Source organism: Triticum urartu, chromosome 4 (genome assembly GCF_003073215.2).
Source record: "Triticum urartu cultivar G1812 chromosome 4, Tu2.1, whole genome shotgun sequence".
NCBI classification, from domain to species: domain Eukaryota; kingdom Viridiplantae; phylum Streptophyta; class Magnoliopsida; order Poales; family Poaceae; genus Triticum; species Triticum urartu.
The window spans coordinates 21,152,239-21,164,799 of NC_053025.1; the positions used below are offsets into that span (position 1 = coordinate 21,152,239).

A 12,561-nucleotide genomic window follows, 5' to 3' on the forward strand; every position below is an offset into this window, starting at 1 on the left:
ATCCACGCCATAGGTAGATTAAATCCGAAAAATAGACTAATCGCAAAAACGGAATCGTGATGAGGAGGAATCCATTTTTGCAAAAGAGAGATCGGATCTTATACCTCCGCGGGATCGACGAAAGCCTGCGTGATGCAGGCTTGACGCAGGCTTGATGGAGAGTTGATGGAGCGGAGCGTGGTGATAACGTGTTCCACAACTCCGCCAGCGAGTCCGGTCCGAGGTTGAGGAGCGAGAGCGAGCATCGTAGACGAAGTAGTCGAACACGCAAAAGTAGATGAATACAGGGAAGTATGGAGAAGACTATCTTTATTAATCAATGATCAAATGTTACAATGATTTCTCATCGTCTCTTTATATAGGGGTAAAAGGTCAAGGGATAAATACCCACTTAACGTAAAGTGTGGAACCGAGAGGGGCTAGCCCGTGCGTATGGCACGCGGCCGCCGCCACCCCTCGTGCTGGCCCAATTTCCCAACAGTTTGTACCCGTGATGGTCTGGTTAACGCCCGCTAGTAGTGGTTTTTGCTTGGCGAAAAACCGGCTGAGGTGGCAACATTTTTCACCTGAACAGTAATAGTTGTATCCTAGAAGGCACAATATAGTCATATAGCACGGTTTAAGAAATGAAGGAAATGTGCCCTGGAGACAATAATAAAGTTGTTATTTATATTTCCTTATATCATGATAAATGTTTATTATTCATGCTATAATTGTATTAACCAGAAACTTAGTCATGTGTGAATACATAGACAAACAGAGTGTCCCTAGTATGCCTCTACTTGACTAGCTCGTTAATCAAAAATGGTTAAGTTTCCTAGCCATGGACATGTTTGTCATTTGATGAACGGGATGACATCATTAGAGAATGATGTGATGGACAAGACCCATCCGTTAGCTTAGCATAATGATCATTCAGTCTTATTGCTACTGTTTTCTTCATGACTTATACATGTTCCTCTGACTATGAGATTATGCAACTCCCGAATACTAAAGGAACACCTTGTGTGCTATCAAACGTCACAACGTAACTGGGTGATTATAAAGATGCTCTACAAGTGTCTCCAATGGTGTTTGTTGAGTTGACATAGATCGAGATTCGGATTTGTCACTCCATCTATCGGAGAGGTATCTCTGGGCCCTCTCGGTAATGTACATCACTATAAGCCTTGCAAGTAATGTGACTAATGAGTTAGTTGCGGGATGATGCATTACGGAACGAGTAAAGAGACTTGCCGGTAATGAGATTGAACTAGGTATTGAGATACCGACAATCAAATCTCAGGCAAGTAACTGTTGGGGAACGTAGCATAAATTCAAAATTTTCCTACGTATCACCAAGATCTATCTATGTAGAGACCAGCAACGAGGGGAAGGAGAGTGCATCTACATACCCTTGTAGATCGCTAAGCGGAAGCGTTCAAGAGAACGGGGTTGATGGAGTCGTACTCGTCGTGATCCAAATCACCGATGATCCTAGTGCCGAACGGACGGCACCTCCGCGTTCAACACACGTACAGCCCGATGACGTCTCCCATGCCTTGATCCAGCAAGGAGAGAGGGAGAGGTTGAGGAAGACTCCATCCAGCAGCAGCACAACGGCGTGGTGGTGATGGAGGAGCGTGGCAATCCTGCAGGGCTTCGCCAAGCACCGCAGAAGAGGAGAAAGAGGGGAGGGCTGCACCAACATGCAGAGATCAGATCGCGTGTTATGGGCAGCCCCAGGCCTCACTATATATAGGGGAGAGGGAGGAGGGTGCAACCCCTCTAGGGTTCCCACCCCTAGAGGGGCGGCAGCCCTAGATGGTCCTTGGGGTGGCGGCCAAGGGAGGATTCCCTCCCCCCCAAGGCACCTAGGAGGTGCCTTCCCCTCCTAGGACTCTTCCTTTTAGGGTTTCCCCACACTAGGCGCATGGGCCCTAGGGGAAAGTGGCGCCCCAGCCCACTTTGGGCTGGACCCCTTCCTACTTCAGCCCATGGGACCCTCCGGGATAGGTGGCCCCACCCGGTGGACCCCCGGGACCCTTCCGGTGGTCCCGGTACAATACCGATGACCCCGAAACTCGTCCCGATGGCCGAAATAGGACTTCCTATATATAAATCTTTACCTCCGGACCATTCTGAAACTCCTCATGACATCCGAGATCTCATCTGGGACTCCGAACAACATTCGGTAACCACATACAAACTTCCTTTACAACCCTAGCGTCATCGAACCTTAAGTGTGTAGACCCTACGGGTTCGGGAGACATGCAGACATGACCGAGACGACTCTCCGGCCAATAACCAACAGCGGGATGGATACCCATGTTGGCTCCCACATGTTCCACGATGATCTCATCGGATGAACCACGATGTCAAGGACTTAATCAATCCCGTATACAATTCCCTTTGTCTATCGGTACGATACTTGCCCGAGATTCGATCGTCGGTATCCCGATACCTTGTTCAATCTCGTTACCGGCAAGTCTCTTTACTCGTTCCGTAACACATCATCCCGTGATCAACTCCTTGATCACATTGTGCACATTATGATGATGTCCTACCGAGTGGGCCCAGAGATACCTCTCCGCTTACACGGAGTGACAAATCCCAGTCTCGATTCGTGCCAACCCAACAGACACTTTCGGAGATACCTGTAGTGCACCTTTATAGTCACCCAGTTACGTTGTGACGTTTGGTACACTCAAAGAATTCCTACGGTATCCGGGAGTTGCACAATCTCATGGTCTAAGGAAATGATACTTGACATTAGAAAAGCTTTAGCATACGAACTACACGATCTTGTGCTATGCTTAGGATTGGGTCTTGTCCATCACATCATTCTCCTAATGATGTGATCCCGTTATCAATGACATCCAATGTCCATGGTCAGGAAACCGTAACCATCTATTGATCAACGAGCTAGTCAACTAGAGGCTTACTAGGGACATGGTGTTGTCTATGTATCCACACATGTATCTGAGTTTCCTATCAATACAATTATAGCATGGATAATAAACGATTATCATGAACAAGGAAATATAATCATAACCAATTTATTATTGCCTCTAGGGCATATTTCCAACAGTAACTTACCGATGACAAAAGGGAACAACGTATGTTGTTTTGCGGTTTGACCGATAAATATCTTCGTAGAATATGTACGAACCAATATGAGCATCCAGGTTCCGCTATTGGTTATTAATCGGAGATGAGTCTCGGTCATGTCTACATAGTTCTCGAACCTGTAGGGTCCGCACGCTTAACGTCCTGTGATGCTTTGTATTATGAGTTATGTGATTTGATGATCGAAGTTTGTTCGGAGTCCCGGATGAGATCAGTGACATGACGAGGAGTCTCGAAATGGTTGAGACGTAAAGATCGATATATTGGAAGGCTATATTCGGACATCGGAAAGGTTACGAGTGATTCGGGTATTTTTCGGAGTACCGGAGAGTTAGGGGAATTCGTATTGGGCCTTAATGGGCCATACGGGAAAGGAGAGAAAGGCCTCAAGGGTGGCGGCGTCCTTCCCCATGGACTGGTCCGAATTGGACTAGGGAAAGGGGGCGCCCCCTTCCTTCCTTCTCCTCCCCCCTTCCCTTTTTCCTATTCCATGTGGGAGGTGGAATCCTACTAGGACTAGGGAGTCCTAGTAGGACTCCACACTTTGGGCGTGCCCTATGAGGGCCGGCCTCCTCCTCCCTTCATCCTTTATATACGTGGCCAGGGGGCACCCCATAGACACATAAGTTGATCATTGATCTCTTAGCCATGTGCGGTGCCCCCTCTACTATAATCCACCTTGGTCATATTGTCGTGGTGCTTAGGCGAAGCCCTGCGCCGGTAGTTTCATCATCACCGTCATCACGTCGTCGTGTTGACGAAGCTCTCCCTCGACACTCTACTGGATCGCGAGTTCGTGGGATGTCACCGAGCTGAATGTGTGCAGATCGCGGAGGTGCCGTACGTTCAGTAATAGGATCGGTCGATCGTGAAGACGTACACTACATCAACCGCATCGTCATAACGCTTCGGCTTTCGGTCTACGAGGGTACGTGGACAACACTCTCCCCTCTCGTTGCTATGCATCACCATTATCTTGCGTGTGTGTAATTTTTTTTGAAATTACTACGTTCTCCAACAAGAACACACTTTAATTTAACAACTCTTTTTTTAACACTTACAAATAACACTATAATAACTGCATACAACATATATGTTCAATTAGGTGCTACTATGATAGAATTATGCATACGAACTCGAGGTCAACACCAAGGACTGTTGTGGTGATTGTGGGTGTTGAACCACAGATAGATGTCGTAGTTATCATCGACTTTGCCCGGAAACAGAATGAACGCCTTCCGAGCTTACATCATTAACTCTATTGCAATATCTATCCAATCAAGGCAACTGAAATATGTTCAGTGTGCCTCGTTGGTGACCATAAGGGTCATGCGTTTGCCATTTTTTAACATGTCCATCTTGAGCTCAATTGTGCCATTGATACATCTTAAATGTATCTATAATTTGTTTATTATTTCAGTATAGTGGTAAGGAGGAGATTTTTTCAGTCAGCCTAGCAAACGAAGATGATCGCTGTAGCACGTTGATGTCATTGTGAGACCCGGGCATGCCAAAGAAAGCGTGCCAAATCCAAAGATGCTATTATGCAACTGCTTCGAGAATGATGTGGGCTTCTTAACATGACCCTGATATTGCCCTTGCAAAACTTTTGGGAAGTTTTTCCATTTCCAATAAATGCAGTCAAGTGATGTGAACAAACCTGGCCACCCTCTTGCTTCCGAGATTGCTAAGAGCCTTTCGTGTCCACCACAGTTAGTTCAGTGAGGTACTGAGGTCCAAACACCTCGACCATGGCACCTCCGTATGTGTTCTCCGACATCCGTAACTACTCGTCCCACGAGTCAGCGATCATGCCATATGAAAGCATCTGCAGTGTGGCCGGGCACTTCTGGTAACCAGAGAACCCAATCCTTCCCACAGCGTCCTTCTTCAAGATCAAGTAGTCATCAAAGGACCGGACGCCATGGTAGAGGTGATCGAAGACATTTTGTGCATCCGAAAGCGCCGACGGAAATCATCAGAGAAGAGGGCATCAGGGGCAAAGTAGTCATCCATCAGCATTAAATGTCCGCGCGCCCGGGTTGCGGTTGAGCACTCGACGACCCTTGATCTATCCGTTGAAATGAGAACATGCTCCTCCGCACGCTCCGTGTCAGCAAGCACCGCTTGCATCATCGCCGTCTCATCCGTGTAGTCCTCCTCGCCAGACGAGTTGTCGGACGACTCAATGTAGTGCTCGTATATGTACTCCATATCTGAATCCATTATTGCAAAGATGAAGGGACAAAAAAATAGCTCGTGCATACACCAAACAGTTGCCGTGCATGGTGAGCATCGTAGGAGTGGATGCTACCTGCGCGGCGGTCGGAGGAGGTGTGGAACAACGGCAGAGGAGAAGCGGCGTGGAGCCTGGGTGTATCATTGAAGGTAACGGACTCAGCGAGTTCCGGCATGGGTGTGGCATGCTGGCTGGGGTGGTGGGGCGGCGATGAAGGCAAAAGAGAAAAACTGAATGAGATAAAATGAGAGGATGGAGGCGCAGGGCCCGGGAGGGGTTTTGGGTGGGTCTGGGGTATCGAAGTCTTGCGTGGCTGCTATCCGGACTCCCGCAAGCCTCCCCCCCCCCCCCCCCCCCCCCCAGGCCGGAAAAAGTACATCTGGACTACTCGGCAGACTGATACAAGCCTGCGTTGAATAGCTCAAGACGTTCGGACAGTGTAGTCCAGACGCTTACAAACGGTTCGAGGGTCTGCTCTAAAGATACCCTTACATCCTTATGTACATGTGTATATTTTTAGAATATTTTGAAACTAAAAATCTGAAATTTGAAGTTTTCAGAATTAAGACCTCAGTAGAGCTCGGTCTTCAAAATGCACTACTCGAAATCTGTGCTCTACTTTCCACACGTCGAAGAAATAGTCGGATGGCATTAGCTTTTCCTTTTTGCAATCAAGACGAGCAATAGGGTTTTGTACATATCTTAATGTTCCTCACGTTGAAGCCACAGAAATATTTAACTGACGCCTGATTTTTATTTCTGAATGAACATTTTTCTTCCGCAAGTGAATGGACGGATATTTTTAACTTAATTCGACTTGGACATCCAAATGCTACCCGTAGCGGATAGTATCATACATTAGTATCATACATATAATCTTAGTGTATTATACTATATCAATAATGCATATCACATATTAGTATCTTAGATGACCTAATTCATTGACATGCAAAATATATAGGATTACAATATTTATTAGATACAGTATCATGGTATGATACTTAAATCTTATCTTTATTTATTTCATTTTATATGTCACCTTATCAAAGTTGCTTAGTTGGAACGCATGATAATAACTATGATACCCTCATTACGAGCAGTCTTCCGATAACTTTGTCCATTAAGCACACATACCCGACTCACAAAGTATTTATTCTCTGTCTGAAAACTCTCCCATATACTATCACCATCCTGGTTTATTGATCTCTCGTATTTTATGACAAATTTTGATCATAGGTTTTACTAACAAAATGCTATTGCGTGTTTGCAAAAATTATATCGTTGAATTTATATTTGAAAATAATTTCCGATAACATTATTTCTTCTATGTTTAACTTTTACTTTATTAGTTGAAATTATGGTCAAACTATGACCTTAGTACCTTACTTTTTTCCTTTTCTAAGGGAGCTAATAAATTAAAATTGAGGTTATTGCAGCATTAATCGCACTGGGTAAGCGTGTCCAGTTTCGATAAATAAGGTGGTGTTTGATTCAGAAGTCTTAATCAAAAAAGACTATCCAGTAAAGTTTTTTCTAGTCATTGTAAAAAAAGTCCCTCGTGTTTGGTTTCTAGGAACTTTTTAGAAACTTTTTCTAATTTGTGGGACTAAAAAGTCCCTGAACCAAACACCCCCTAAGTTTATCAATATTCCAGTTCCAATAAATATGTCAATCCATATTTATGTGCCTTCAAATCAAAGAAAACATATTTACGTACTGACCCACAATTTCCGAATGTTAGAAAGAAAAATCTTCTTTATATAGATCTGACACCACCGCGTCCAATCGCTTTAGCGCCACCGTTTCTTTATCGAACAAGAAAAAACATCTCGTCCGTCCGTCAACCTTATCCTGTGATCGGTGTGACCGCCGAGTTGACGCGGGCTCCGGCGCATTTCCCCTGCAGTGGTTCGAGCACAACCCGATCGATGAGCTAGCCAGCCAGGCCCCCTGACCCGCACCACCCCGTCGCATGTGCGCGCACCACCACACCGGGTCACATCCACCGAATCGATCCCCCCACCCAACCAACCACCATCTCACCCTCGCAGCAGCGTGGCCCATCGCCAGCGGAACCTCACGGAATCCCACGCGCACCCATGCACGGACGCGCTCACACGTCCCCCCGCCGCGCCCAGCGCAACAATTTCCATGCGCCGGTGCGCCGGCCGCCGGATAGGACCGACTTCCTGCCCATCCCTCGGCATGGCCGCGACGGACGGATAGGAACGAATTTGTTGGATGGGTCGCCGGCGTGGTCCGTGGCCGGGCAAGTGGGGCGAGCAGGGCGCCCCCGACGAAAGCGGGGCGGGCTACACGTCGCCGCCGCGGCGCGCGACGGGGCTGACCCGGCGACCGGGGAACGGCGAGGCGTGCGCGGGCACGGCACGGGGGCGCCATCATCGCGCCCGTCGGGGTCACACCGCGGCGCCGGATCGGCAGCGCGGGCCGGGCCCCCAAGCACGCTAGAACTATTTTCCCTCTCCCTTTTCCGTTTTCTTTATCGGCGGTGGGACCGGGCTGTCCCCGGGCCGAGCAGGGGAGGAGTCAGAGGCCCAGAGCTGCTGGTAGCGCCATGGCTCGCTAGCTGTGCGTGTGACTGGGATCGACAGGGAGGGGCAGAGGCCGACGGCCGGGGCCCACCACCATCATCTCCCTGACACGCCCACCTGATCCCGATTGGACAGCTGTTGCTGCCGCCCACCTCCCCCCCCTTTCCCCCCGCCCAAACTTCTACCGCGGCCTCCCATTGGCCGCGGGCCTCGCCTCGGGCCCGGTTAAATAAAAAGCTCGCAGGCCCGACGTCACCGGTGGGGGGATTTGCGGCCACGCACGGCAGATCTCCACGGCCCATACATACTCAACACCGCCTTGTTTTTTTTTTTACCGCTGTCAGAGGCCGTGGGTACACCAGGCACGACGCGGCTGGCTGGCTGGCTGGCGGTGATGCACGCGGGGTAAATGTTCTCTGTGCTGGAGCTCAGCCCCACCCGCCCAACGGACGAACATTTTACCGCGCGGCGCGGTGAGTTTCGATAGGCCGGCCACGCTGGCCACCGTGCAGAGGGAGAAATCATCAACAGAAGTGGCAATGCGCCCCACTGTGCCGCGCCACTCCATCCAGCAGTGGCCTCTCAGGCTTCCCCTGCTCCTCCCGCCTCTGCGCCAATCCCATCCATCAAAAGTTGCTGTTCCCCGACCCTCAACGCCGCTGCTCATGCTTATTATGCGCTGGGGTTAACAGACCACTTACCCCCACTACAGAGTAGTCGTGACCATTTACAGTGGCAGACAGTGGTATTTACAGCAAGTATTGTACAGCGCGCTAGGCAGTGCAGTATACAGTAGTATTCAAGTATCTTTTGTTATGGCTTCGCAGCACCGATCAGCAGTGGTTGGTGCAGTGTAAAGCTGTGATCATGGAACTGATTGCTGTGGCCGTGCGGCATTCAGACGGGCCGTTGTACAGAAACAGTATTCGGTTTGATCAACTGATTGCTACGGCAGCAGGGCCGAACCCTTACCGATTGGTGGGAGGTGATGCGCCTCTCCAACTAACGTGCAGGTTCATTTTTAGATGAGAAACAGCCAGCGGCGGGGTGACCGCACAGCCAGCCCTACACGAGATCTTTCCAACACGCCGCATCATTTGCAGCAATTCCTATATCGGGAAACTTCGTTCGGCAAGCTTCGTTCGGCAAGCTCTCAAAGACGGCAAAGGCAGGCTAATCTAATCCGTGATGTGAATCTCTTCCCATGGCACACCACCAAGTCCCCAAGTCAGACGTTCAGCAATTGCAAAGCCATCATGTTCATAAGAGCAGTGAACGCCATGAACATACAAGCTTATACCACTGATCAAGAAGGAACAGAACAAAGGTCAGCCCAATTTTGGATGTGGCTTGCGTACAAAATTCATTCTCATAGGAGCAGCTAACAAAGTCCGGCCCGCGCTTATTTTGATATGAGCGATTGGAGGAATTACACATAGCAATAATAGACATTTAAACATAATAGTAGTAGTAGTAATAATGGGGCTTAGGAGGAGTTTTACGGGTGATCATGGAGGTGCGGGAGAACTGGGAACGAAGAAGCGATTACATTACTACATGCCGGTGGTCGGCTCGGAGTTCGTCGTCCGTCCACCTCTTCACGCCGGACGGACGGAACCACCCGTAGCCCCATCGATCGTAGCCGGTCGCTGCAATTCAGCGTTTACTGACATGACATTTAGCTTCTTCTTCAGAGGTGCGTGCGTGCGTGCGCCGGAGAGCCGGGGCGGCCGCCGGGGTTGTGTTGTCCTCCATGCTCACGATGTGTACTTACAGCGTTCAAAACTCGCGATCACGGCGCGGCCAGGCGCCATGCCGAGGTGGCGATCAGCGGGCGCGTGTGCCACCCGAGAGTCAGGCAGCCCTCCTTCTCCTCCACCTTGTACCCGTCGCCGCCGGCGAATAGGGCCAGCAGCGTGCTCGCCTGCTTGTAGGCATTGGAGCCCAGGTGCACGGTCTCGAACCCGGCGTTGCCCAGCCGGTTCCGCCACTGCCCCAGCGTCTCGTGGCGCTCTGTGCGCTCCGCCCCCTCGCAGGCCACCACGTTGCAGATCTGCCGGCCGAGGTACACCTCGGACATGACCTGGTCCGTGCCGGCGGCGGCAGGAGCAGCGGCAGCCCCCGATGAGACTTCGGATGGGCCGCCGGAGCTGCCGCCCTCGAGGGAATCGAACATGGTGGAGTAGTAGTGCAGAGACTCGGTGAAGCGGTCCAGGAATGTGCCGGAGTTGTGGTTGGCCTCCTGCTCCACCACGGTGACGATCCTCGGCCGCACGGCGCGCACGGTGCCCAGGACCTTCTCCAGGGCGCCGGGCTGCGCGAGCAGCCGGTGCATCTCGAAGACTGAGTTGACGGCGATTACCTCGGGCTCCTCGTTCGGGTCCTCCTCGCCCTCCGGCTGCAGCATGAACGGCTCCAGGTCCGCGAGCGTGGCGGCGACGAGGCCGCGGTACTGGAAGTCGACGCGGATGGTGTGCGCGAACTGGGCGAGCTTCCAGCCCACCTGCTGCAAGGCGTCGGTCTCGTCCGGCTGCGGGGGGCCGACGCCGGTGAGGCGGAACGAGGGAGGGCCGCCGGGACGGAGCGCGAGGGCCTGGAGGAGGGCGGGCCACTGCATCCCCTGCTTGATGCCGAAGTCGACGACGTGCACGCGGCGGCAGCCGGCGAAGGCCTCCAGGATGGCCTGGTTGGCGGTGAAGTGGGCGAACTTGAGGTAGGGGCAGGACTCGTAGAAGTGCGCGTGGAGGAGGTCGGCGAAGGCGGCGTCGAGGAGGGAGCTGTCCGGCTGCGGGCGGAAGCGGAAGACGCGGCGGGCGAGGGCCTCGCCGAAGTAGGCGGCGACCTTGCGCATCGCGCCGCCCTGGGACGCGGCCAGCAAGGGTATCTGCTTCACCAGCGCCTCCGCGGCAGAGAAGTTCTCCTGCTGCACGGCCTCCGCGCAGGCCAGCAGCGCGTGCACCAGCCGAATCCCGGCCTCCTGCGTGTCGACCACGACGACCGGCAGCGCGGGCGCGTTGGCCCCGGCCGCGACCGGCGGAGCAGCCTCCACCACAGAGCTCCTGGCGCCCCCACCGAGAGAGGACGAGGAGGATGACGACGACGAGGTGCTGCTCCCGCCAGTGCGCATCCGCTTGGGGTCCCGCACGGAGTCGGCGGACAGGTCGGCCGGCCCGACGGCGCCGGCCGGGGAGGGGATCGGCCGCAGGGCGTAGGTGCTGCAGGAGGAGTCAACCGAGGGCGGGAGATCGAAGTACCCACCGCCCGTGACGGTGGAGGAGGTGGAGGCGTTGAGCTGCTGCGGGGCGGGCGGGAGGGGCGGCGGCGGCGCGTTGAGCTCCGACAGCATGCTCTCGACCCAAGACGACAGGTCGGTGGGGTTGTAGTGCACGGTGTCCGTGGCGAGGTGGGTGGCGAAGCTGTCGTCGGGGGCGGCGCCGGCGCCCACGCCGCCCATCCCCATGGCCATCTCCAGCTGCTCCAGCTTCTGCGCCACGTCCGCCATGTCGGAGGCCCGCACCTTGTACCCGAGCGCCGCCAGCAGCTCGTCCACCTCCTCCCCCTCCCCCGCCGCCGCCGACACCATCATCTTGTCCTCAGACGAGCCCATGCCGCCCCCGCCACCGCTCCCGCCGGCGTCCTGGTACTCGCGCTTCATGATCTCGCCTCACCGCGAGCGAGCTGCCTCGCCTCTCTACCTATCTCCGGCCAATAATTGCGCCAAGCTTTTGCTTGCCTCGGTTCCGGTTCTGGGGAGGGTCGGGATTTGGATCCAGGGTCGGGGGGCGGGGGTGGGGGAGGAAGAAGGAGGAAGAAGAAGGAGAGAGAGCAAAGCAGCGAGCGAGCGAGCGGCAGCGGGAGCGAGTAGTAGTAGTTGTAGGGGAAGAGGAGGGGGGAGATTGCGAGACGGCATCGGGTGATGGGAGGGGGAAGGCATCTGGGTCTGGGTATAGTGGTGGGTCGCTGGCGGGCGGGGCCCCGGGCCAACACGCGCACAGCGTTGGATCGATGGACGGATTCGTCGCGCCCATCTTTATCACCAGACAAACTTCGCCATCCAGTTACAAATCTTGCGCCCACCACCCCAGAAATCCCCGCAAATTAAATAAAATGCTACTGTATGCGGGATGGGGGCTCTGCTGCGTCGACTCCCTCTCCGTGCGCTGCGGCCGTGTGGCCCTCTCTGTGGCTTGCAGTGCTCATGGGAAAAATGGATTCCAAGACTTTGAAGGTATTGCACTGTTGAGGGCCTCTTTGAATCGAAGGAGTCTTTTAATCCTTGGGGATTCCGTGCTGGTCGTTTAGTTTGTAGGATTGAATCCAACACAAATATTTGCCAAGGATTCATTTGTATTCATTCCAAGGAATTCTAGTGTCCACTCAAAACTTCTTGAAAAGAATCCACGTTTTTCCGGCGATGCAACCAAACCAAAAACCGTGCATGATTCAAATGGGCGAAACTTTGCGATCTTTTCATTTCATGTGTTTCTAGAATCATGTGAATCAAAGATGCCCTAACTTGTCTACCGATGACCGAATCTAACAACCAACATTTTCACCTATCTACATGATTTTGTCTCGCATGACACGTACATAGCTAATGCGACACACGGTTATGATACGGGTCAAGCCATAGGGATGGTCAATCTTCATGATTGGAGGTGG

The 12,561-nt window shown here is 52.6% G+C and overlaps 1 protein-coding gene across 1 annotated transcript; it reads right to left on the bottom strand.

Moving 5' to 3' along the window:
- Positions 1 to 9,281: 9,281 nt before the first annotated feature.
- LOC125550368 (DELLA protein RHT-1) lies at positions 9,282 to 11,789 on the bottom strand. Its single transcript, XM_048713349.1, has one exon. It carries the CDS (start codon positions 11,552 to 11,554, stop codon positions 9,692 to 9,694), a length of 1,863 nt encoding a protein of 620 aa, XP_048569306.1. The 5' UTR covers positions 11,555 to 11,789; the 3' UTR covers positions 9,282 to 9,691.
- Positions 11,790 to 12,561: the final 772 nt, after the last annotated feature.

What these genes read in the sequence shown, in the direction of transcription:
- LOC125550368 (XM_048713349.1), bottom strand. Translation starts at nt 11,554, where the DNA reads ATGAAGCGCGAGTACCAGGACGCCGGCGGGAGCGGTGGCGGGGGCGGC.